The 21911-nt window shown below is 42.1% G+C and overlaps 1 protein-coding gene across 4 annotated transcripts in view; it reads left to right on the top strand.

Moving 5' to 3' along the window:
* The window catches only part of dcc (DCC netrin 1 receptor), a 156617-nt gene that overhangs the window by 40826 nt on the left and 93880 nt on the right, over positions 1–21911 (top strand). For all 4 annotated transcript variants that reach the window (XM_032570623.1, XM_032570622.1, XM_032570626.1 and 1 more), the window contains exon 2: positions 15998–16357. In XM_032570623.1, coding sequence (XP_032426514.1) covers positions 15998–16357 — 360 coding nt within the window. The remainder of the gene's footprint in view (positions 1–15997; positions 16358–21911) is intronic.

Genomic DNA, 21911 nt, shown 5'->3' on the forward strand with positions numbered 1-21911 from the left:
AATCTACCGAACTATCAGGTTGGAAAACAGACTTAACATTACTGTGGATGACCTTTGACCTGATGGAGGTCTGTTGTTTATCTGAGATGCTGTAAGGTTTACTGAAAATTTTCTCAGAAATGCTTAAGATCGCAAAGGTTTAGTTTTGTTGTTTGTTTGGATCAGCGGTGGTTCTGGTGTTGGAACTCTTTGTTGAGTCATGACCTCTGACCTTCAGTGAGGCCTTCAGAGTGTTAGATCTAGACAGATCTAGACAGAGATCTTTGAGCCTGCTTCATGTTGCCAGATGGGTTCTGGTTGTAATCCAACACAGAAACGGAACCAAAACAGTCAAAAGTTAAATAATTTCATATTTTCAGGTTGGTTTTGTAACTAAGGTGTGATGTCATCATGTGGGGAAACATTTTTAATATTTAAAGTTTATTCATCTTTTCAGGTGATGATTTCTTCTTAGTTTGATTATTGTTTGGACTGTTTTTCTTAGAAACCATCTGAGTTGTGAGCAGTGGAAGCAGAACATGCTCAGGTTGTCTTTGTGTGCAGCAGCTTCCTCTTCTCTCTCTCGCCGTTCGCCGCTTTGATCTTCGCTGCTGGGAAAATGTCAACACCTGCGCGCCTCCTTTGTCCTCGCGCCGCTCGCCACTCGACCCGCCGCCGGCTTCAGACTAAACGCTTCTGCAGCAAACGGAGATTTAGGAGAATCACAGGGAAAGGTTTATCCCCACAGTCTGCAACATGAGCGGGGTCAAAGGTCGCACTGTGTGTTATTAACGAGTTCGATTGCTCGTTAGAGGGATCCACTCGTTTCCTCGTCTCCTAACAGGAGCCTCCACCCCAGGTCAACATGTTGTTGACCTCTGACCTCGTCATTCACCCCTTTAAAAGTACACACTCTCTCTCTCTCGGCTTTGTTGGGGCGGGGTCACGGCGTTGACCTTCGTCTGCCAGCCGCTCCCCGTTGGTTCCCTACAGCAGCAGCAGGAGGAGGAGGAGGAGGAGGAGGAGGAAGGTCTGGGGCGATGACTGATGATGAGGAGTAACCCCCCCTCACCCCCCCGGTCTGTTAACACCCATAAACTACCAATCTGTCAGCCGGGGGGAACAAACCGGCCGCTCCGTCTCAGGGGGGCGGCAGTTGGAAAGCCTGTGGCTTCTGTCCCGATTGGTCACGGATATCCAACACACACACACACACACACACACTCAGATGGTGTGTGTGTGTGTGTGTTGGCAGCAGATGCGTCTCAGTTACCACCTAATAAACAATCATTAAAATGAGATCAGACTCTTTCCAGGTATTCCTCTGCTCTTCCTGGAAGGACGATGTTCAACGTCGCCTTAAATATGTTGGGATTTTCTGTTGAGATGTTTTGTGATTCATAAAAAAAAAATTTAAAAGTTACATAATTTTTCACTTTGCATGCTGGGCCTTACAGTGAATCTATGAACAAAACTCAGGAAGTGGAGGCTGAAGTTACGAACACCAACCGTCCATGATCCTTCCTTTACACATTCTACAAATAAACTAGCATGCTCCGCTAGTGATCTGCTGTTTACTGGATTAGCTAGAGCTAAAATTAGATAGCGCTAAGTCAAAGCAAACTGGAAGATAATGAGTGATGTTTAAAGTGACTGTAAAAAATCTTTCAATATTCTTACCACATCATTTTAATAAGTTTGAAAAATGTTTTGATCCTGATTCTAACCGTTAGCAGCGACCTCCATCAGGTTAGCATTATGAAGCTAAAGTTAGCTTCTTATTGCAGCTTCTGATTCGGGAAACGGCTAAAGGGCGATTCCACCAAATTGTTTTCTACCTACAGCATCTTTAATCTGCTCTAAATAAAAAATTACATACTTTGATGCTCCAAATCTGTTGTAGATTATACAAGCTAGATGTGGTCTGGCGCTCTGTTTAGCTGTTTTTAGACATTTCACCATTTGGAAGCTAACTTTAGCTTCATGTTGGCATTTCTAAGCAGCAGGACAAACTATCATCATTTCTGCATTTCCTTTTATTCAGTGGTTTAAATTCAAACTGCTGAACATTACTCAACGCATAGAAATGACTGATAGCTACGTAGCAGCTAGCATGTTAGCCTACACAACAAGGCGAGAGCTGTGAGCAAGTTATAGAAACTAAACAGTCTCAGCGCTTTTACTGTAGTTTTTACATCTGAAATAAATGTTTCTGTGATTAAATCTGCTGTTAGCAGTCAGGCCGACTCTGTTCCTCTGGTTTCCTTCACCAAACAAGCTGCAGATAATCCAGGTATTATTTAGCATTCAGGGATAAAATATTCCTGATTTTTCATTTGAACCAGGAGAAACGGCGCTCTGCCTCTTTTATAACGTCCAGGGATTTAATCCATAAGCACACAATATCTGCCAGCATTTGTCCAGATCTGACAGGAAGTGTGATAAACACCCCCTTCCTGTTCCACACCAACCCACAGGACATCAGAGGGTCTCGGCGCTAACGCGTTCAGAGCAGACGCCTGTCAGCAGAGGGCTCCTCTGGGAGGGAGAGAGACGGAGGGAGGAGGAGAGAGACGGAGGGAGGAGGAGAGAGACGGAGGGAGGAGGAGAGAGACGGAGGGAGGAGGAGAGAGACGGAGGGAGGAGGAGAGAGACGGAGGGAGGAGGAGAGAGACGGAGGGAGGAGGAGAGACGGAGGGAGGAGGAGAGACGGAGGGAGGAGGAGAGAGACGGAGGGAGGAGGAGAGACGGAGGGAGGAGGAGAGAGACGGAGGGAGGAGGAGGGAGGATGGAGGGAGGAAGAGGGAGACGGAGGGAGGAGGAGGGAGGAGGAGGGAGGATGGAGGGAGGAAGAGGGAGACGGAGGGAGGAGGAGGGAGACGGAGGGAGGATGGAGGGAGGAGGAGAGAGGAGGAGAGAAGAGGAGAGAGGAGGAGAGAGACGGAGGGAGGAGGAGGGAGGATGGAGGGAGGAGGAGAGAGACGGAGGGAGGAGGAGAGAGGAGAAGAGAGACGGAGGGAGGAGGAGGGAGACCAAGGGAGGAGGAGGGAGACGGAGGGAGGAGGAGAGACGGAGGGAGGAGGAGAGAGACGGAGGGAGGAGGAGAGAGACGGAGGGAGGAGGAGGGAGACGGAGGGAGGAGGAGAGACGGAGGGAGGAGGAGGGAGGATGGAGGGAGGAGGAGGAGAGAGACGGAGGGAGAAGGAGGGAGGATGGAGATCAAACTCTGATGATTTGGACTAAAACAAATCCAGAGTGAAACCCAGGGATCCTCCTCATATCAGAGGTTCTGCTCCTGTTGGATTGATGGCAGGATTATATTAATCTGGGTTATCAGTAGTGAAGGAACAGCAGGCTGTTCACTGATCTGGCTGTAGTACCGTAGAACAACGATAGGCGGCGCTCCACTGGTCTAAAATGTGACTTAAAACTGTTTTAGTTTGAAAGGAAACATTTCTGTAAACTTTCAACCAGCTGACAGAGGCTAGCAACTAGTGGGGGAGGGGAATATGTGCCGGACCGGCTCTGGTTCATCATATTAGCTGTAGATCCGGTTTGCGGTAGATCCCGTCCTCAGCTTCCTGCTGCCAGAAGCTGCTGGCTAACAATGCTAACATTGGTTTTAGCTGTTATCAAATTAACACGCTGATTCTTACCTGCATTATATATAAAATAAAAACGGACGCAGCGCTTTGCTTCTGATCGTCTGCGCAGCCGATACTGAGAACGAGAAAAAGAAAAATACGAGTTGTTTAGAGTTATGATTCAATGATTATTTTTCTTCAGCTGCAGCATGCTAAATTAATAATTCCTACATCTCCAGGTTTCATTTAGTTTCCATCTTTAGCCGGCAGCGCGGCGACGGATGGCATGTAAAACATCTCCAGAGGAGACGAGGCTCTGCTGACACAAAAACAACCAAAAACATAAAAAGTGAAACCGAGGAGCCGTTTTAAAAAACAGGTTTCATTCCTCTGATGTTTAAAAGAATAAATATTAAATTAACGACAGGAAAGTTTCAGCTCATTCTTAAAACATCCATGTGAGAAACACGCAACTGTTGATTTATTTCAACTGGAACTTTCTTCATCTGGACCAACTCGTGTTCTGCTGCTGAGAGCAAAACTTTGCTTCTGGAAAAGTTGTGAAAAATGTTTCATTTCCCAGGTTCAAATAGACCCGTCTGTCCGTAATAAGAGTTTCTGAGTGAACAAACCTGTGGTCACACTGTCCATGTTGCTGCTGCATGATGCTGCATGATGCTGCATGTTGTTGCATGTTGTTGCTGCATGTTGCTGCATGTTGCTGCTTGTTGTTGCTGCATGTTGCTGCTTGTTGCTGCATGTTGCTGCTTGTTGCTGCATGTTGCTGCTTGTTGCCCGCCGTCAGCATGAATCTCCATAAATGATTGATGCGAGCGGCGACTCAGCAGCTTCTCGTTTCCATGGCGACTCCTGTTTGTTGTGAGCAAATAAGGTCAAATCGTTACGTTTTACATTTATCCTCATTAAATCCAAACGGGTCGAAGCGCACAGAACGCACACATCAGCGGATCGATACACACACACACACACACACACACGCCCACCCACACCCCCACACACACACACACACACACACACAGCTCCAGTTAGAGGCAGACTGGGATCCCGGTTCTGGTCGCTGGAGGCAGGAAGGCCTTACTGGGAGTACTGGGAGGGATAGTGACTGGCTGACTGGTTTGCCTTCTGGTTCCGGTCGGGTCCAGAAGAATCAGCCCAGACGGTTGGACCTGCAGGATCTCTGATGTCCATCATACATGAATCCTTAAGTTTCTTTCTTTTTCTTTTCATCTTTTATTTTCCAGCCTATTAGGTTTTGTTTTATAAATATATAATAAATATATAATAAATGTTTGTCTGTTCAGTCAGTGTGCAACAAATTAAAATATAAAATATAATCATTTTTTAAATTTAGCGCATTATGAGAAATTTGACCTTTTATGTTATGGAACGACGGTTTAAAGTTTTCATTCAAAAGAAAACTCAGTTTTTTAACAAAATGGCCGCTTATGAATCAATAGTTAGTCGATCAATAAGATCAATCAGCTTCAGATGAACTCAGACCAAACTGAACTGGAAGAAAAGAGATTCATCGTTTCAAACGTCTTCAGCTTATAAACATCTGAAAAGTGTGGCATGCTTTTATATTTAACACCATTCTCTGCTGTTCTGGCGTTTGCCTCCATCAGCCTCAAACAGCTGCAGACTGAACCGTTTTGCTCATTCTTCTTCTAGGTCTGGACTTTGACTAGGCCAATCAACTTCTAACTCTGCAGGTTTTTTTCTTGGATTTAGCTCCACCCATCTTCTCCTCAGCATGACGCTGCCACCACCATGCTTTACCATGGATGGTGTGTTTGGGGTTAAATACAAATGCTTGCCGCACTTTTCAGACATTTTATTCATAAAATAAACAGTTTTCAGCTTCCTCACCAATAAAAGGGTGTGAATACTTTTTAAAATCTGACTTTTTTGTGAATCATTTAAAAACTAAACATAAATAATGTTCATAAGCTGAAATATTTTGTGAAATGAGGATTTCTGCTCCCGCTGGCTTTTATATAATCAGGTTTAAAATCGTCTTGGCTCCTTTTTTAAGTGTTTAAAGACAAAAAGCCTGAAGATGAAAGCGGAGAGAGTGACTGAGGATTACTGAGATCACTCCCACTGCCTCCCATTATCCTCCCATTCTTCCCACAGCTCCCAGTTTATTCCTCTAAACGATGAAAACACCGACTCTGATCCGACAGCCTCTCTGCTTCAGGCTGCAGCTTTTAGTCCTGAACAGGACCGGAGCGGACCGGACCGGACCGGTTCTGCTCAGTTTAATCCACTCTACATTTGTTTTGGTTCCATCAGATAAAAGCTTTAAAATAAAGATTCCTAATTAGGATTTATGTCACATAATCTGTGAAAAAATGTTTAAATAAACGTCTTTCTTCCCCTTAGAAACAGTTAAATTATTAGTAAGTTTTCAGCACCGCTAACTTAAAAGTTAGCATTGCTAACCCTAAAGCAGTAATCATAAACATTAGCTCTGCTAAAGCTAAAGCGCTAACTTCAGTTTATATGAAGCACCAATTTAATTTTGACATGATATAATTTACATGTCCTGGTTGTATCTTGGTTTTAGTTTGTTCCTGTTTGTTTCCCGTTTCAAATATTTTTGGGGGTAAAAATAATTTAACATGAAAAGAGGAAGCAGAAATGCTCTGTAAACTGCCTTCAAAATAAGAGTATGAGTATAAACGTCTTGAACTGTCGATATTCAAAACTTCAACTCAGAGGTTGATCTTTATTCAAGTGAATGTTTACTAAACGGCCTGGTAAATTAGCGCTTTAGATTTAATCTAAATAAATTATTTTGAAGAAGCTAAATGCGCTAAATGTTAGCAAAAACGCTAAAGGACTAACCAAAATATTAGCTCTGCTCTTAGCACATTAGCAGAAATATTCCCACCACAGTTAATAATCAGTAATAAGAAGCAAACTAAACCCCAGACGTCAAAAATAAATTATTTTATATAAAGCAGATATTAACCCCTTAATACCTGGATTCATTTCTAATTATAGAAGAAAATTTAATTAATTAGCGTTATAAATTTGAACATTACACCTTTGGTGCAAATTTCAATATGAATTTAGATAAATTCATATTGATAAATAAAAACGGTTGATTCTGCACAGCTGCATTGTGTACACATGGATAAACAATTCCCATATTTTTATATTTTTTACGCAAATAGTGGTTAATCTGGTTAATAAGACATCAAACTTATTAACTAGTTTACTGTAAATTTAGTGTTTAACAGTTAAAATAATGCGACACATTTAAACACTACTGTGCATTTAAAAATCCAAGTAAGACAACGCTGGTACGATGTAAGCTAGTTATAAATGATGCTAATGGTAGGCGCTACGTTACGATGTAAGCTAGTTATAAATTATGCTAATGGTAGCAGCTACATTACGATGTAAGCTAGTTATAAATGATGCTAATGCTAGCAGCTGCATTACAATGTAAGCTAGTTATAAATTACGCTAATGCTAGCAGCTACATTACAATGTAAGCTAGTTATAAATTATGCTAATGCTAGCAGCTACATTACGATGTAAGCTAGTTATAAATGATGCTCATGGTACCAGCTACGTTACGATGTAAGCTAGTTATAAATGATGCTAGTGCTAGCAGCTACATTACGATGTAAGGTAGTTATAAATGATGCTAGTGCTAGCAGCTACGTTACGATGTAAGCTAGTTATAAATGATGCTAGTGCTAGCAGCTACATTACGATGTAAGCTAGTTATAAATGATGCTAATGGTAGCAGCTATGTTACGATGTAAGCTAGTTATAAATGATGCTAATGGTAGCAGCTATGGTACGATGTAAGCTAGTTATAAATGATGCTAATGGTACCAGCTACATTACGATGTAAGCTAGTTATAAATGATGCTAATGGTACCAGCTACGTTACGATGTAAGCTAGTTATAAATGATGCTAATGGTAGCAGCTACGTTACGATGTAAGCTAGTTATAAATGAGCTAGCTTAGGAACAATGAAGGGTCTCATTTGTGGAGCCCTGAAGACACATCTGCTCAGGGCCCCCAAAAGGTTTGGTCCGGCTCTGGTTCTAGGATGGTTTTTAGTTTTAAATTACCTTTTTTTTTTTTAAGTGGCGGTTCATAAAGCAGAAGCAGCGAAATGAACCCGGCGTGAACCAGGAGGATCATCCTGACAGATATTCCCCTCCCACCGCTCCGCAGAGCCGCTGTCATCCCAAACCGGCCTGGTGGTTCTGTTATGACAGCTGCTCCCTCCTCCCAACTATCCGCTGCGTGTGTGTGTGTGTGTGTGTGTGTGTGTGTGTGTATAATTGGCCTGCTGTTGACCCTCTGGTAATTGTGTGTGACAGCAGTAAAGGTCTCCGGTAACAAAGTGCCGACCGGATGCTTATTGGGGTTTTAACCGAGGAACATGATCAGGTTTTCTCTGGGGATCCGACGTCCCCGCTCTGTGTGTGTGTGTGTGTGTGTGTGTGTGTGGGTGGGTGTGTGTGTGTGTGTGTGTGAGTGAAAATATATTTAATTCATGAATTTCCATCTCTTCAGTTCTCCACCTTGCTAAAATGAGAAAATTACTTTAATTTGTCTCCTGAGTGGTTAAACAGAGGCTGGAACAAAAACATAAAAATATCTGCTTTAACTGAATCTGAATCAGTTTAAATATAATTTAGACAAAACGGACTAAAAATCTAAAATATTTCATCTGGAAAAGGTTTGAAAATTATCATCATTTCCTCCAACTCTCACCTTTTATTGTGTTAAGTGGGAAAATTCAGGCTGAAGGAAGCATTCAGATTCACACAGAGGTAAAAAACAAGAGACTTTACAGCAAAAAATGTTAAGATGAGCTGAGATGAGGCTCCTCTGTAGGGCGGCCAGCATAATGCCTGAGAGAAAAGGTGAGAAAACGCCAGCAACAAATCTAGTGACTTTGTTTCAAAACAGCGACTAGAGGGAGGAATAAACAAAAATACAGTTAAAACAGCTAATAGTTACTGTAGGATGCAGTTTGGAGGGTTAATAAAGCATAATTAATTCTAATCTAATAGTTAATTACTGCAGTTAATGTTATTTGAGTTAATAAAACAGCTATTTAAAACTAATATATAGCTAATATTCTCCTAGACCCTAGGGGGCGATGTAGCGCACCTACAGCAAGCGTACAGCACTACACAACATGTTAGAAGCACAAAAAAGTGGTAATAACCAACGTAGCAACTTTTCCTCTGGCGTCTAGCAACAAACTTCGACTTTTATTCCAAAAAGTGATGAATCACAGATCTTGTGAATTTATTTCAAAAGAAGCTTTCAGCAAACTACCGGCCGTTTTTATTTTAAAGTTAAGAAATCAAAGACTTTTTTCAAACAACTAGCGAAAAAGTAGCAACTTTCATTTAAGAAACTTGACAAATCTAGTGACTTCATTTCAAAAAGCAACTCGCAATAAACTAGAAACTTTATTTTAAAAAACTGACTAGCAAAAAACTAGCAATGATTTTTTTTTTCTAGCAACAAATCTACTGAAGCAACTGGTGACAAATCTATCAACTTTCTTCATCGTTGTTGGAGCCAAAACGTGAACGCACTCATCGTACTGATATTGTTTTTAGGAATAATACTAAATGGGAATGAACGGCTAAAACTTAATAAAAATGTTTTTGTTTTCCGTTAAGAACTGTTGCAGATGTAATTTTTTTGGGTCAGAAAATGATGGCTTGGTTTCTGAAACGACTCGGATCCATGAATCATCAGCTGATCTTTAATGCTGTGCAGGCGACGCAGAGTGAGGCGGATCCAACACGTCTGATGGATTCCCCACGATCCCCTCTGAGCTCCACATCAGAAGCGTTGACGTTACGTTTAATTATTGCCGTGTGTAAACAGCCAGTGGAGTTAATTTAATTTACACAACAGAAAGAAATGGGCTGGGATTGACAAGTGTTCGCACTCTCACACACTCGGAGTAATTAGCAGCTAACACAGCGGGCTGAGCCGGGCCGGCCTAATTAAGGACGACTGGCGGAAATATCAGAGGAGGAGAAACGGAGAGAACAGAAACACAAACTCACCGGGACAGGTCGGCATCGACGGGACCGGTTCAAACCCAACTGGTACCGACAAGACATCAGTTATAACTCAGGCAACAAACATCATTTTTAGTCAAATATCATCAGAATCACCAAATTCACATCAGATGTGTTGATCAGTGTTTCTGCTGGTCCAGATCTGTGGAGCATAGAAGCTGAAAGCTGCTTCTCCATGTTTGGTTCTGGTTCTGATGCAGAGCAGAACCGGAACCAGAAGACCTGAGAGGTCTGGAAGGTTGCTATGACAACAGCAGCAGGTCTTTAATGAATCCTGGAAATGATCTCCAGGTGATAGAAGGCCGACTTTGTAACCGACTTTATGTTAAATGTGAGCAGAACTTTGTCTTTATTCTGCTAATGTGGAAAATTCACAATTTCACAATAAGAGTTTTTCCATTAAATAAGAAATTAATATGCAAGAAGTCATTAAAAAACAAATATTCATCATCTGTCAGCCAATCAGAGGAGACGACGGCGTTTTATTCAGGCGTTGGAGCGACAAGCCCCGCCTCCTTTGGAGCAGCTACCTAAGCGCCGTTTTGAGGAAATTGTCGTCGTTTATGGATTCATAACGTTGGAATGAATCCAGTTTGTATGAACTGTGAAGCTGTGAGAGCTCAGAAAAAAACACTAAACTACAAACCATCGTCCTCCTGCCACTTCCTGTCGTCTTCTTTGGCGTTTCCACCTGCAGTAACATCCGGCTGAAAAATCACCTCATGCTAACGCAAAACTTTTTACTGGAAAATGTTTCTTTTTGGCTTGTTTACATAAAGGTAATTTATTTTCACAAATTGTTCAATTTTATGTTGCAGTAAAGAATCAGATTTTATTTTTACTGTCACTGAGAGAAAACACAACAAAGGCAGTGCAAATAAATAAAACCAACTCAGTATTTTCCAGTAAATATGGAACCACAGAAACAACAGGGATGTTGAGGAAGATGAATGATGATCCTCAAATGTTCTGACAGAAGGCTGAATTTGTAACCGACTTTATGTGTCTCTGAAGGTCCAGACCAGATTTCATCTCTGGTTCTGTCTGTAATGACTGACTCCATCCTTCCTCTGTCGGTCCGTTTTAACGGTTCTGTCCTCATATTTTCACGGTTCTGGTGATGAAGGTTGTGTTGTCGTTTCTAACTGGTGCGTCTGCGTCTCTTACTGGGCTCAGCTGGGAGATTACAGCAGAGATTAGAGCAGATTAGAGCTGACCGAGCCTCACATGCTGCCTGCCAGGTGAAGCTTGTTAACGAAGTTTCCTCCTGATGTCACATCCTGCCGCTGATCAGCTGATCAGTTTGGCTTTAATCAGCGAATTCTGACGTTTCTTTTCTGAAATTGTTTCTGTTTTGTATTTCATTAATTATTTATCATTTCTCTTGTTGCTGCTCCATCCCAGCCTATCGCGGTCTACCTGGGTCCATTCGGGTCCATCTGGGTCCATCCGGGTCCTGTTCCTCCAGACAGACCCTGTGCAGCGTTTTGGACCTGCTAATGCTACAGTTAGCTGGATTTGGACGATTTCTGCCGTTTCTTCCCTGATCTCTTTTGCTTTCTGTTTAATTTTCCGTTATTGATCGTTTCTCCTGTTGCTCCTCCGTCCCGGTCCATTTGGGTCCATTCGGGTCCATCTGGGTCCGTCCCAGTCCTGTTCCTCCAGGCAGCAGTTGTGTGGTGTTTAATCCCGTTTCTGGCCCGCCTCCAGAGTCGTAATGCAGTCTTCCTGTCAGACGGCGGCCATCGCTGTCGGCCATTGTTAGTGTGTCGGCGTGTGTTGGTGTGTGTGTGCGTGTGTGTTGGTGTGTGTGTGTGCGTGTGTGTCGGGGTGTGTTTGTGTGTGTGTGCGTGTGTGCGTGTTGGTGTGTGTGTGTGTGTGCGTGCGTGTTGGTGTGTGTGTGTGTCGGCGTGTGTGTGTGTGTGTGCGTGTTGGTGTGTGTGTGTGTGCGTGCGTGTTGGTGTGTGTGTGTGTCGGCGTGTGTGTGTGTGTGTGCGTGTTGGTGTGTGTGTGTGCGTGTTGGTGTGTGTTGGCTTGGCCGCCGTCCACCTCGCTGTCACCGCCTCTCACCAGTTAAACTCTGGATTTAAGCGGCACTGCCATGCTGACCCGATCAGGAGCGTTCTGGTCCGGCCGTGTTCGGACTGCTGTTAAATGCTGCAGGGTTCTGTTGGCAGGACCGGCCCATTGTTTCATTCCTGCTTGTTGCTACAGCTGCTGAATATTAAACGCTGAGCCGTCCTGCTGCTGCCAGGTTTCATTTTCCTCCTGGATCTCAGAGCCGGTTTGCGTTTCGCTCAGCAGGAGGAAACCGACGTTAAAACAAGACTGAGGATTTAAAATGTGGAGAAACCGGAACACTGTCACTCATTAATGAAAATAAACCAGTCAGTTTGTTCTTCACTCATCTATAGGTTTCACAGTTAGCAAGCTAAATATTATATTAATATCAATATTTACTTTGAAGCTCAAGCTGGAAATTAAATATTTTTGTTATTTAGCATCAATATTAGTTAGCAAGCTAAATATTTAGCTTCACTCTCAATTTTTTAACTTCAATCTAAATATTTAGGTAATTTTTTTATTTTTAAAGTAAATATGTAGTTTTATTCTAAACATTATTTTGTTTCAGAGCTTGTTAGGAAGCTTCAGTGTCACTATATACCGTGAAGTAAAATATTAAGTTATTTTTAATTTCAAAGTTAGTTAGTAAGCTAACTAATTTAGCTTCAAACTAAACATTTAGTTTATAATTAGCTAGCAATTTAGCTTTGAGCTAAACATTTAGTGTTCTGTCTAAATACTTAGTTTGAATCTGTAGCTGTTAATCATTTTTAACTTTACAAATGAATCTTTATTTAGAAAAAATAATTTGACTCCATCAGTTTAAATTCAGCTGGAATCTGAAATATTTTCACATTTTAAATTATCTGTGTAAATTTCACTTGAACTGTTTTACTAATATCAAATAAATTCACATCCCATAGATTATTCTATATTTTCTAAACGTATTGTTGATTTAATGCTGGATCGTTTCATGATCGTTTCCAGCTGCCTGTAAATTCTTTAGATTTCCTCATAGATGCTTAATTTAACATTTCAAACAGCAAATATACATAAATATGCATGAATACACACAGTGAAAACCAAAGCTAATATCTACATCTGCCTTGTTGACTCGACTCAGCTTCAGCTGGTGCACCTTTTTCCTTCCACTCAATTTTCTAAGAACATTTGTCATAATATTTATATTTTCTGAGACGGTTTTCATTCTCTATGAGCCATATTAATCAATATTACAATAACTAAAGGCTTGAGCCAAATAATATGAGGTTCATTTCTGTAATGTGGGACAAAAAAGTATTTAACTTTTCCACGATTTGCTCGTCTTCCCAAGGCGGCTGGACCAGAAAATGTGAAAACTCCCTCAGAAATCCAGGAACCGAGCAGCAAAACCCGACATTTTCCAGAAAATCATTCTGCTTTTTCCCCCTGAAGGCCCTAAAATATTCAGAAGGGCTGCAAAAAATAAAAAATAAAACCGAAGCAGTAACAGAAAAGATTTGTCTTCAAACATGAAGTGAAGAGCAGCTCAATGTTTCAGATGAAATATGAAGAAACGGCGACAGAGAGTGATAGCATCAAACTGCAGGACGAAGAGTACAAGGGCACGCTGCCCAGCTGTGTGTGTGTGTGTGTGTGTGTGTGTGTGTGTGAGCAGTGGAAGTGAATACAGATTGAGCTGTCAGGAAAGTGATTTACTGATAGAGAGGGAGGGGGGAATCAATAAGGAGGAAACCATGAAGGAAAAGAGAGAAGGAAGAGGAGAGAGAGGAAGGAGGGATGAAGAGTGAAGGAGGGACACCTGTGATTGGACGCTGAGGTGATTTATAGCGGCGCTCTGAACCTGCAGACCTGCTGTTTAATATTGTTCTCCTGGGTTTTCCCATGATGCCTTGCAAAATAAAAAATCTCGCTGCTCAAACAACCAACGTTTCAAAATACGGAAAATATTCCACTTTTGTTACAGATACAAAATTAAAATAAAATAACAGGAAATGCTTCACATTAGCTGCTTTACTGTCTCTGTATGGAGGCCTATTAGGACCAAAAATATTAATAAATTTACAGCAAAAAAATCAAATAAAGTTTCTACAAAAAATTAGGAAATTTCTGAGTTTCAAAAGTTGCTAGAAAAAATTTTAAATTTTTAGATTAATCTGAGAAATTATCTGGAAAAAAAGAGAAAATTTCAGAGTTTCTGAAATATGAAAATTTACTAGAAAAAAGTTGGAACTAAAATTTTGTATTTTAGAAAATTTAAAAGAGTTAAATATTTTTGACATTTCAAAATCAGAAATTAAAAAGAAATTTCTAGAAATTTTCTTAGATTTTTTTTGTTTTTTTGTTGTTTTTTTTTGTCCTACATTTTTAAAATAAAATTAATCTCAACATTTCTGAACTTATTTCTATCAAATTTTGACGTTTTCAGACTCAGAAGTTTCCTTGTTCTTCCTTTGTTTGGTGGATATTTCCTCCTCTTTTCTTCCTGTTTTTAATCTGATGGTCCTGCTCGGCTGTTTATCCCTGTAGACCCAGAAACCTGTTACACACTCAGTGGCCGCCAGGGGGCGCTCCGGCGCTGTGATTGGCTGCTTTAGCTAGCTTAGTCCAGCACGCAAAAAACTTTCAGAACTGTGGTAATAAAATTACATTTGATGTGATATAAAATATTTTCTTACAGTCAAGAGGTGATTGTGTTGAAAAATTTTATTATCTGATAATATTTTATTTTCCGTAACAAAACTCCATATAATATCAGACAGTGAGTTAGCAGTTATGCTAAATAAGTGTAATAATTATTGAATAGTGAGTAAAAACATTGTGAAGTTTATGTTTTCTACATATTTTGTAGCATTTTCTGTAAAGGGGGTCAAAGGTTGATTCAGCAGACAGAACCTGTTTCTGTTCCCCTCCCTCCATCTTTAAAGATGGCGTGTATCTGCCGCCTCCCAGTCGAGTCATGATGCGTGTCGTTCCCTTCCTCCTCTCAGCCCTTCCAGGGAACGCCGCCGCCGCCGCCGAGCGCCGCTTTGACTCAACAAACCGACTCTCTGATCACGATGAAAGGCCTTTTAGCAGCGACGACATCAAAGGCCTGCGGAGACGCCGCCGCCGCCGCCTCACGCGGCATTAAGCAACAAAAACACATCATGAAACAAAGGAGAGGCTCAGGAGGCTCTGAGAGGAACGAGGAGTTACGGACCTGCGGAGCGTCTGGGTCAGGCTGCTGCAGCAGAACTCAGCAAAACCCCAAAATTAAAGACTCTGTTTGAAAACAACAAACCTGCAGAGTTTTTACTTCAAAGCCTCCAAACATTAAAGGCAGAATGAGTGTGAGGAAATATTTAGCTGCAGGATGTTAGCGGTACCAGCGCCGGTCGGGCCGGATCAGACCGGACCGGTGGGCTTTGAAGCCGAGGCGGCGCAGCGCGTCAGAGCGTCCTCCACAAAACTGATGAGCAGAAAGGAACGTTTCTAAAGATAAACGGTTCTGGTGGGTTCTGGACGGTCGGCCATTAAACGCCGTTGGAGTAAATTACTGTATCACCCAGAAGAGGGTCAAAGGTCATTGACCAGAGATAGCACGCTCCTGCTAATGCGCTGATGGCTGAGCTAATTTTCAGCTTAGCATATTTTCTAACTCTGAAAACATTTAGCACACTTAGCTTCCCATAAATACATTTTTTGGCTGTTCTGTGTTAAGGTTTGTTGATTGCTAAGAATGCTTCAAATGCTCTTATTTTGAAGGGTTAACAGAAAGTTTACGCAGCAGTTCAGATATAAACACGGATTTAAATCCAATATCTAAAGGCCTTAGAGATAATGAACATTATTTCAGAATAAATTCATTTCTTGATTTTTGTAGTTTTTCAAAGGCAGATATAATTGAATTGAAGTTAGCTCTTTAGCATTAGCTTCCAATAAGCACAATGTTGTTTTAGCTTCTGTTGTTTTTATCCTCCAAACTAATTTAACACATAAATATTTTTGCTTAATCATTTTCAGAACATTAATAATAATTTCTGAGTCCCACTGCTTGTTTCTGTTGATTGGAGGAACAGTCTAGTCAAAGTACGGTTCCTTTCTCTGCTTCTTGGTGTTTGTTTACAGGCTTGTCTGCATGAGTTTGGGTTTGTTTGCAGAACAATAAGAACAACAACAAGCTGTGTGTGGTGTTGGAAACAACATGGCTCCCAGAGTTCAGGTGGTTTTATTGGATGAAATGACCGACTCCTCTTCCTCTTCCTCTTCCTCTCCTCCAGCCTCCGACGCTCCATCGTCTTCCTCTTCCTCGTCGCCCAGCCCTGGCTTTGTGGCCTTCTCCTTCACCGTGGAGCCCCAGGACACGGTAACGGTGCGGGGCGGGACGCTGCAACTGGACTGCCAGGCCCAGGCGGGCTCGGCGGCGGCGGGCCCCGCCTCCATCACGTGGCGTAAAGATGGCGTCCTGCTGAGCGCGGTGGTGGACGAGCGGCGCCGGCAGCTGGAGAACGGCACGCTGACGGTGCAGAACGTGGTGCACTCCCGGCACCACCGGCCCGACGAAGGGGAGTACCAATGCCTCGCCACGCTGGACGGGCTGGGAAGCATCGTCAGCCGGACGGCGAAGGTCACAGTGGCCGGTGAGAAAACGCACCGCCATTTTTATTCGTTATTAATCTGATGAGACGGTCTGACTGTGACCGCAGCATATTACTGTAACAACATGCTAACCTTTAAGGTTTTAAAGGTTTTTTATTTCACATTAGCTTCATGAATGTCAGGATCATGGCCATTTTCCAACATGGCCGCCATTTTTTACGTTTTAAAGCCAATAGTTGCCAAATTTTCCCCTTTTTTATGATTTGGACAAACTTTATGACATCACATGTAGCAAAACCAGAAACTGAGGAGTTTGCTGTTAGCGAGTCTCACACCAGTCGTCAACTGGAGGAAGATGATGTCTCTCAATGGTTAGCATTAGCATCTACTACTTTTATTGCATTTAGCAGTTTAACGTTAGCTTCTGCTAATTTTATTATGTGTTTAGCATTAGCTTTCCCTAATTCTTGAGATGTTTAGCCTCAAGAAGAGGTGTTTTAGTGTTAGCCTCTGCTAATTGTATTATGTTTAGCTGTTAAATGTTAGCATAGCTAATTTTATGAGTTAGCATTTTAGTGTTAGCAGAGCTAAGACTCTGGTTTAGTGAATTAGCGGTTAGTGAACCTGCCTTGTTGATTAGCTGTCCACAGCTGCTGCCCATTGTAATCATGTGTTCTCCATTACAGCCTGGCGGCCATTTTGAAAAATTATGTCTTCAAGAAAAAGGAAACAAGAGATCAAGAAATTATATGTAGTTACTATCATCATCTCCATTGACACCAACATTTTTAACTAATTGCAGATTTTAGTGCAAAAACCAATTTTTCCTGATTTCAGTGGCCATCTTAACAGATTTCCATTATTTTGAATGTTTAGTGGCGAGAGCTTCTTTTTTAGCGCTGTGGGAGTTTCTGTGCTAAGTTGGGTTTTTGTTTCCAGTTTTAGCTGAAGCTTTGAGTTGTTTTTCGGGTGAATTTCTCCGGATGTTTCCGTTTCCTTGACCCGCCCTTGGTAGTTCTGCTGCTTATCGTCCTGCATCGGCTTCTCTGCTCATATTCATTTAATAGAGCTGAAGTAACTCACCTGTAATGTAATTTACAAAGTGCTGGGTGGCTTCAGATCAATACCGTTTATGGAGCGCATTAACAGACAGAGGCGCAGCAGCGGCGGCGGCTTAAGAGCATCTCTGTGGTTCGGCTAACGTTGGCGAAACATCTGGACCAGGTGTGGAGAATAATCCCCAAACTTTTTACCTCTGCAGGTTCACATCAATCCGTTTATTTCCAGCAGGAATGTTTTCCTGTCTGAGCAGCAGAGGAGACGCAACAAGGCGGACAATAATCCTGGAAAATTAGATTTCGAAGCGTTACGTTATTACAGCGCGTATTTTAATATAATCTGTGATGTTCCTCTAATCTTCCACTGTACATCCTCCTGTCTCCACACTGAGGCAGAGATAATCTCCTGGATTTAGGAAGACACTGGGATTCTGACTGACGCAAAACACAGGAACCATTCTTTTCTTTTCTCAGCCGTTCTGCTTCGATTAGCTGCGACAGGACAGGAAGTTAGAAAAATGTGATTTGTAGAAACAAAGGTTGGAAATATTGATATTGCTGAGCTTCTTACTGCTTGTTGGTAAAAGTTGCTCAGAAAATGGTGAAGAGGTTGACTGGAGGTCCAGCGAGCTCCTTAAAGCTACGTTTTTATTTCTGCAGCTGAGCAGAAGTTGGTTCTTATTGTTTTTATCTTTATGTTTTGGTTCAAATTGTAACGTTTCTCTATAAATCTGTTTAATTCAGCCATATTTATCCTAAAACCGTCTCAGTGCTGCCCTCTTTGTGTTGAACAGTGGTACTGCATTTTAATTTTCCAACAGTTGATGTTTATGTTCGGCTGTAGCGCCCTCTCTCTGTGCCACGCCCCCTGGTGGTGAGTCAGGACGTGGACTAGTTAGCATTGCTAGCATTGATCGTAGCGTTGATCAGTGATTGATCAGTGATGTGAACACAAAGTGGACTGGATGGGACTGCAGGCGGTTGATGACGCAGAGCTTAAAAAGTCTTAAATTTACTGCAAAGACTTTGAAATGTCTTGATTTCATTTAAAAATGTTAGTTGGTCTTAAATATTTCAGTTTTATGTCTTAAATTCTGTCGAGACAAAACAGTTTAACGTTATATTTTGTAATCTTGTGGGGCTTTTCTGTCAGGCAAAAGTCTGAGCCGCATGCCAACATCTTGATGTCATTCTGTGGCTTAAGGAGGTTGAGGCTAATGCTAACTAGCGGCTAATAAACCCTTTTGGTTTTTTAGTCTCCTATTGGTAAGTGTAACTTATCACCAATTAGCTGGATGACGTTTGTCTTCGCCACTGGCTCACTTCTGTTGCAAACCCAAACCATAACTTGGCTCTACGATGTAAAATATGATTTTGTTTTGTACGTTTCTTTCATGATGGACTGAAAAAGTCTTAAATGTGAGCAGGTGAAACCTGCAGAAACCCTGAAAGCAAGCCACCCTTCACGTTTTGTTGCCATAAAACACTGAAAATATTTGGGAGATTTGTCGCTTGTTGTTTTCTCAAAATTGAAGTTGCTAAATTTAGCCACAGTCATTCCCACACTAGGCCACGCCCCCTTGTGTTGACTCCGCCTGCTTTAGTAGAATTCTTTGCATTATTTTAGGGGGCGTGGCCTCTAGACCTGCAGAGGTCCAAACTTTTCCTTCAGTCGTGTTTTTACCCAGAGAGAAGCTGGCCATGCTCTAAATCCAGAAAGACTCCAGGCTCTTAATATTTACTCGGCTCATTATCTGATATTAGGAGTAAAGATGATGCAGTTTGCTGCTCGGCTTCCCATCAGAACAAACATTTGGACCCGACCCACTCTGATTCATCTGCTGCTCGTATGTTCGCTCTCTGGAGCGACGCTTCAACTAAAGATGGCTGGCCAACGGCCGCGGCGCGCCTGTGCAGGCAAAACCACAGAAGAAGAAACGTTTCAAGGCTGCAGGTGAAGCTGTGTCGTGATCAGATGCTGTTTAATAACTAAACCTTAAAGCTGCTAGAAGATATTATATGACTTTTAAAAAAATAATAACTTTACTTTTGATTTCTAAGCGTGTTTGTGTGACTGGTCTCATTAAAACGAAACACTGCAGGCGAGGCCACAGTTTCTGTAAACGAGCCTCAGAAAGCATGTAAAATGTTCACACACACACACACACGCACACACACACACACACCCACCCACACACACACACACACACACACACACAGGCATGCTTAAACACAAATTAGTTGTTCCTAAATGACATTCACGTCACACACATTACAAGGCAAAATGCTAATTAACAAGAGAGGCTTAAAAATTCAATTAGCAGTCTGCCGGCGTGTTGGAGCCTCTGTGCCCAGAACGGAGCGTAAACTGTGAATTAATTAGAAACTCTGAAGGCTCACAGAAACCCAGACAGGAGATAAGACTGAGCAGAACCAGAACCGAGGAGTGGAAGCTTCCTCGCTTACAGGATGAAATGGAACCGGAAAACACGATGAACGTCTCCAAACGACAGATGAAGAGTTGGTGGCGCTGTCAAAGTAAAATCTGAAAAGTGTGGACTACATTTACTTGCACCCTCTTCTGGGTCAGAACTTTCTAGAACCAGATCCGGCTGCAAGTTTCTACAATCAATTTTCAGATCTTTTGGATTTAGGTCTAGACTTTGACTAGGCCACTCATATCTATCAGTGTGCTTTGATGTAAAGCTTGCTGGGTGTACGGTGGTGTTCTTCAAGATTTACCTCCATCAACCTTCAATCAACTCCAACCAGCTTCCTGGTCCCACAGCATGATGCTTCCTCCACCGTGTTTCATTGTCAGGATGCTGGACACCGGTTCAGTCCACTTTGACCCAACTCCGGTCCGCTTTGACCCGACTCCGGTCCGCTCCGGTCCGGTCTGTTTGCCTGGAAAGTCCGGTTCGTTCGAGGAGGTGTGAATACGTAATTGGACCAAACAGTGAACTCTGATCCATCTACAAAACTCAGCCTCAGTCTGATTGCAGTGAACTCTGGTTCAGGATGCATATTCTGCTGTAGTCCGCTCCAAAAGCAGGAAGTGGACTACAGCGCAGGGCATTCTGGGTAAATACAACCAAAACAAACATGCTAGTCTAGCACTAGCGGGAGAAATCAGTCAAGAAATCCTCCAACACTAAAATCTGACGCCTCCATCTTGTTTCCATCTGGTGAAGAAGGAAGTTGCTCTCAGTGTCTTCAGAGGTTTTTGTGTCGTTTCCTTCAGTGGTTCTTGGTGCAGCGCCCCCACAGGCCAGGAGGGGAACAGGTTGGTTTGGGTCAGAACCACAGCAGCTGGAGGTGGAGCAGATGATGAAGTTCTGGTTCCAGTAGAACCACATTTACAGGACTGTCAGGGGGAAAACAGCCTACAGAACATCTTACGCTCCTCGTTTGTAAAACCATGAATTATGCTTCTTCTTCACAGTTATGTGTTTGGTCATGTTAAATCCCAATGAAATACAACAAAGGTTGTGGTTTGAAATATAAACAAGTTCAAAGGTTGGAAAATATTCCTGCTAGTCTCAGCTGGAACATTTTATTCATAAATCTGCATTAATTTAAAATATGTAGCCACTTTTTGGGAGTTTTTCCTCCAAACCAGATTTACTGCAGTTGTCTTTTTCCCACCATGACCTCCTTTCCTTCTGTGCAAACTGCTTTCAGTCTAACTCAATAACAACTTGTTCATGTTGTGCTAAAACTCAAAGTCTTGGCCTTAAAAACTGTCCTCGTTAAGTTCCTGAATGTACTGCCGTGGTGTTGGACGGAAACCAGCTTTCAGTCCAGCCGGTTGCTAATTAGCAGTCGACTCGGAGGATTCGGACAAATCCTGCTTAATGGCAGCGAGGAAAAGTGTAGCTTGACCACCAGACGTGGATAATAATTGGTCCCAAGGTAAAGAAGGAGGAAAAATCATCCCACAAATCCCTCTAATGCTGCTGCCTGCTGGCCGGGATTTCCATCTTATTACCCGAGTCGTTTTGAGCCTTTTAATAAAGATAAACAAAGATGCAAACTAAGTTCATCACAAACAGAAAAGCTTCTGGCTGCTTTCTTTTTAAACACAGTGGAGCTGAATCTGTGGGGCCCCCTAGTGGTCAGCAAGGCACTGCATGTAAACAAATGGTTATTTGCTCTAACATGACCTCAAAGTTCTTAGCTGACCAAGTAATGATGTATAAAAACAATACCAGGTCGTTCAAAAGAAAACCTGAAGGTACTGATGTTAAAAAAACACCAAGAGGAATTTTTCAGTTTCTTACAGAACTTTAGTTTTGATTACGATTCCATGCCATCAGTGCGAATATCCACCTTTACCAATTAGTATTTTATTCAATAAATGTGTTAACTAATATTTTCATTTCACTTTGAATTAAGATGTTAATGCCAGGTTGATTTCAAGCTAGGTGTTTGTTAAATTAGTTAATGTCATGATGTGTGAGAAGCAGAGAGCTGATAATATTTTAATGAAAAAACCTCAGGGAACACAGGGAGCCAGAGGCGAATGAAAAACAGG

Source organism: Xiphophorus hellerii, chromosome 8, assembly GCF_003331165.1.
Source record: "Xiphophorus hellerii strain 12219 chromosome 8, Xiphophorus_hellerii-4.1, whole genome shotgun sequence".
Classification (NCBI taxonomy): Eukaryota; Metazoa; Chordata; class Actinopteri; order Cyprinodontiformes; family Poeciliidae; genus Xiphophorus; species Xiphophorus hellerii.